Genomic DNA, 5,458 nt, shown 5'->3' on the forward strand with positions numbered 1-5,458 from the left:
CAGAAACGTGTTGGTGATGATGTTACCTCAGGTTTTTGCCTCAGATTTTTGCGAAAGCTCAAAAAATTAGACTTGGTTCCTAATGATACGAACGAGTCTGAAGAGCAGCTTCACGTCAGCCTGTCGGTTCAATGTAATGTCAGATTTAAGTTAACATGGCCGACGCTCACAAGTTCATGCCTCCCATGTGATGCGAGCGTGGGATTTGCATCCTTTGCATGTCTCCCCCTTCTCCCTCTTCCCTGTCAAATCTGTAATGAAGCATTAAATGCACCATGCTACGATGTCTGACCTGTAAGATTGCCGTCGTGACTTTAACATATAGTGCCTCTTTTTCCCACATGAGACCAACTATTAAACTTCCATCAAGGATGTATTAGGGAATGTCAATTTCCAAATTTCCAAAACGTATTATAAATGTAACATTTATCGAGAAAACTCATACGTATTCTAATTCATTGGTCTTAACAAAAAAGTTTTGTTATATTCTGCAAAGTGGGATCCTTCCTTCATGCCTTTGTTTTTTCCATCTCGGTCCAATTAATTAGATGCTATGCTGTGCTATTTTGAACTAAAGACGTCTCTGCATTCATTACCGCATTTTGCTTGTTGTTGCCAGCGAGGCTTTTGTATGAAGCTAATAGTGTTGATTTTCCTGGTGTCAGAATAATAATGAAAAAGAAAACGTTCATGTATTTCTCTGAAAACTTCATAGCATATTTAAAGAGCTAAAGTAGGCAAACCGGTCAACTGTCTATTGTATACAGAAGTTAATAGCAGCCAAGTAATAGCTTTTCATGTTTGAAATGTAAATCTTTTTACTGACTTACTGGTTACCGGGTTGTGCGGTACCAGGCGCCAGAAGCACCATGTTACACTACTGAGGTGGGTTCAGGGACATGCCCTCACAAGTGTTGTTTTAAATGGTGCAATTTGGTCCATAAGTTGCACCAATGTATGCATACAAAAAGTATAAAATATAACATTGTATCTTCAGAAAGTCTGCTATTTCTCTTCTTACTAAGAAAACTAACCATCCAACTATATTTTAAAATAATACTATCTCTAAACTTTAAAGGCAACCAGAAAAGAACATTTGAATTATTGTATCTCTCATATGAACATATCTTTTTCCGACTGCACACTGACAATCTTAACTGATATACCAGTGGTGAAAGACGGACACGGTCCTCCTGCTGGAGCATTTGGCCACTTCGGTAAACTATTCATTTAACTATTCATTAAAAAAATTACACTCTATATACACTTTCCCAAAAGGCAACAGGCTAGTGGAATAGTTGAACCACTGTAGCTGGCGAGCTAAACGCTAACTCGGTAGCCGGCCGGTCTAACACCAGTAGACCTCCATTTTTTCTCGACCGTTCTGTTTAACCCCACCAACCCTGACATGTTGTTCACCGTTGTTGTCCCTTTTGTTAAAAAAAAGCTATTGATCAAACTCACAAATTTGTTAAGGATCAATTAGCAAAGGCATTAGCTTGTTAGCTTGTGAGCTAACAGTTTGGCATCCATGAAATATGGCGATGAATTGAAAAGGATGAGATTAATTAACAGAAACTGCTGCTTTGGCCTGTTTCGGGTGCTGGAAGGAGCCAAGGGAGCCGGCACAAGCAGGGTTATATATCATTTGAAGGTGCACACACACACTGCCGACACAAACCTGTCACGCCAAAACCTCTAATTAGAGAGTTCTGGTCTGGAGTCTGGATGTATATGTACTGTATTGAAGACAGAAAGAAAGAGTGTAGCTGCTGAAAGTTCTGGTCACAAAGTGTGTCAGCGTGTGTGTGTGTGTGTGTGTGTGTGTGTGTGTGTGTGTGTGTGTGTGTGTGTGTGTGTGCGTGTGCGTGTGTCTGTGCGAACAGGTCATAAGAGAGGCGGTGTGGAGATGCAACAACAGAGAAATCAGAGTGTGACATAAAATATTCAGCTGGGCTTCAGAGGAGACTGTCCAGAAATAGGTCAGCTCAACGCAGTAGCCAAACACACGCACACGCACACGCACACACACACACACACACACACACACACACACACACACACACAATCATGATCCCATCCCACCCACAGAGACAGTAGAGACTTAAAGACCGAGTGATGGGTGGACGGATGGATGGGTGGTGGATAGATAGATGGATGGGTGTGTGGAGGGGTGGTGGATGACAGACAGGTAGGCAGGTAGACAGATAGACAGGTAGATAGATAGATAAATAGATAGATAGAAAGAAAGATAGAAAGAAAGATAGATAGATAGATAGATAGATAGATAGATAGATAGATAGATAGATAGATAGATAGATAGATAGATAGATAGATGGTGTCTGTCACAGTGTCTATTCCTTTTTAATGCCCCCAGGTGTAATTAGCATCAGTCAGGCCACAGTGGTAGTAAAGAAAGAAACTTCCACCTCATTTAAAGTAACGTCTGTGAACTCTGGTTTCCCTGGAAACCAATCCAACATCCGAGATCAACCTCTCCTCCCCTGGCCAAAACTGCAAGACCTCTCCTCTCCTCTCAACCACCAGGCTGTTTCTCTCGACAACAAAAGAAGAGGGGAGCATCATAAAAAAATGGAGCGAGACAGGATGAGCTCTGTATCGAGCCAGCACCTTGACTATTTTCTTTATTTCCTCCTGTTTGACAAAAGAATGAATTAGGTGCAGGTAAGAGGCAACACCCAGGAGGGTTGGTGTCTTTACCACGGAGGCGGGGGCTGCTCTGTAATCTATGAGATCATTGTGAGCTCTAACCGATTCTGCACGTCCTGAGCGGCATTCATTTGACTTGTATTCCCCTAGAATAGATCCACATGGTTTAGTCTCACAAAGAGGAGAACATCATCCCCATCCTATATTTGAACAGTGAGATGTTTTTTGCTTTTAACATGCGACTAACTTTTGCATACTTTTTTAGATTAAACATAATATGCCAAATATTTCCCAGTGAAGTTATTAAAATGACTTGACCCACAGACTAAAACTCAGAGATATTCAAAATATTTAAGGTGGAAGCACTTCACATTTAATACAAATAAATGACTTGAATGGTCAGTGGATGATTTAAAGTGTTTCTGTCACAATCGTTTCAGCTCTTCACGCATTCAGAAATAAAGTGGGAGTAGTTCACCTCTGTTTCTCCTCACAAACCTCCATGAAAGAGTGGCACCAGGGTTAGTATTTACCACACGACTGTGTGTGTGTGTGTGTGTGTGTGTGTGTGTGTGTGTGTGTGTGTGTGTGTGTGTGTGTGTGTGTGTGTGTGTGTGTGTGTGTGTGTGCGTGTGTTTTTAAATGTCACGTCTGCAGCTTTTTGTGGATCAGAGGAGAGCTGGAACGTGACAATATGTCATTGGCAATATAAGCCTGTGTTGCAGGTATTTTTTGTATTATTCATGATCTATTTTTCCTTCACAGTTTTCAAGGCAGAAATACATTTGAAAAAAAGATCTAATTTGAGCGCACTCCAGCCTGGCAACATTCCTCCATTTCACCTCCACAAGAATGAAAGTAGACCCCCAATGTGGAGTCACAGGTCAGAATGAGGCTTTGTTATGACAGCGGGGAGGCTTGAGGAGTCAACAGATTATTGTTTTGTGGCTGGTTTAAAGCACTTCTAGGCTGGAGGAAGCATCCCTCCATCATCCTCATCGTCTAACTAGAGGCTCATATATAAAAAGCCAGAGGACACATGGTAACCACCCTCTGCTGTCCGGTGCGCGCGGGACAGATGAAGTGCCTGTCATGAAACCGAGGTAGTTACTTGTTTTATGTTTTACCTGAACCCAGCGTGCTGCTGCACTGCCAGTTCTCGGTGCTCGCCGGCTTCCAGCAGGACTCCCACAGGGACAGGTAGTATTGATCGTCGGCGGTCACCCACGCCGGACTCATCACGGCTCCCACGTCCAGGCAGAGTGCCAGGAAGACGCACACTAGCCCGACCAGCTTCAGCGGCGTCAGCGGGGAGCCGCGCGCAGACTCGTCCGTCTCGGGGACAGCGGATGACATGGCGCGGATGAAGAGAGGCAAAGAGGGGAGTGGGGTCCGGTTGAAATCCCGGGAGGATGCCGATGTGTTTGTAGATGTATTCCTTTCCAGGCGGTGCGTGGATGTTTGCGAAAGTCGGGCGGGGGAGTCTGAGCCGAGTGACGGAGCTGGTGCCGCCGCAGCCGCCTGCGTTGCCCGGTGGACGGACGCTGCCAGTGGGCACCGCTGCTAACGCGCACCGGAGAGCTCCGCCGTTTACATCGCTGACGTCAAGGCTCCCAGGGATCAGCAGGTGCTACAGGGTCCTAGAGAGCGAGAGAGAGAGAGAAAGAGAGAGAGAGAGAGAGAGAGAGAGAGAGAATAAAATAAAGGAACGTCGCGCTCATCAGGGCCGTAGCCAGGATGTGAGGAATCCAGAGGTCCAGAGGCAAAAAACTGACCAACCTGCAAGCAAACTCGAACTTTATGTCAGTTCAATCAGCTATATTTTAAATCTCATCTCCCTACGCTAACACCTATTCTACAAGCAGTGTACGTCTACGACAGTGTTATTCAACCTTTTTTGAGCCGTGGCACATTTTTTACATTAAAAAAATCCTGCAGCACACCAATAACCAAAAAAGTTACAAAATATCACATTTTGTCTCTTAATTTGTTGATACTTACCTGCTTGGATGAACACAGAGCTGATATCCTGGCAGGAACTGAAGGAAGGCACACACACGAAGCTCTTCTTCAACTGAGTCTCTCTCTGTTTTTAGTTTTTATAGCAGCATGCTTGAAAAGCTCATCTCACACAGATATGTTTGCTAGAATGGGGAACTCCTTGGCAACAGTCAACCAAAAACTGTCCAAAGGTGGATCGGCAAAATTTAGCTTTAAACCACGGACTTGTCTCAGTTCAGTTATAGTTCCTCCTGCTCGTGCAAAGTCACGTTTCCCAAAGCTGTTGCCGAGCTACATGGGTCCCTAACCCAGTCAAGGCATTCACTGGAGGTTGAGGGGAAATAAAATGACAACTTCTCCTCAAGAGTTATTAAGTGTCTACCTATCATCTCACACAGTGCAGCAGTGTTGACATCTCCTTGCCATTTCTGGGTGAGGGGGAACATGTCAAGATTGGCACTTTAAACATGTTGCTGTCAGAAGTTCACTTTCAAACGAAATCCATTTATTTTGTCTGTGCTTGTGCAGGATTTCATTTCGGCCTTGCATTTGTGTGTTCAGTTCATTCAGGTGCTGAAATATATCCGCCATGTATGCCAGCCTTGCACACCACTCATCACTTGTGAGCAGCTTTGCATCATCGCACCTCAGCAGTCAAAAACTCTAGTAGTTCCTCCCACAGCTCAGACACATGGGCCGGCACTTTGCCGTGAGACAACCATCGGACGCAGTAGGGCTTTATGCTCCGCTCCCATTTCCTCACATAAAGATGCAAATATGCGGCTTT

General features: G+C 44.4%; 1 protein-coding gene across 1 annotated transcript in view; it reads right to left on the reverse strand.

The window, feature by feature from the left end:
* LOC306753123 (transmembrane protein 47-like) overlaps nt 1-4,026 on the reverse strand; it is a gene marked incomplete at both ends in the record, with an annotated part of 19,998 nt that extends 15,972 nt beyond the window's left edge. Inside the window, one exon of the mRNA XM_079236966.1 lies at nt 3,798-4,026. Within this exon, the coding sequence (XP_079093092.1) occupies nt 3,798-4,026 (229 nt within the window). The remainder of the gene's footprint in view (nt 1-3,797) is intronic.
* Nucleotides 4,027-5,458: the final 1,432 nt, after the last annotated feature.

This window comes from Taurulus bubalis (genome assembly GCF_910589615.1).
Source record: "Taurulus bubalis genome assembly, chromosome: 21".
Lineage (NCBI taxonomy): Eukaryota > Metazoa > Chordata > Actinopteri > Perciformes > Cottidae > Taurulus > Taurulus bubalis.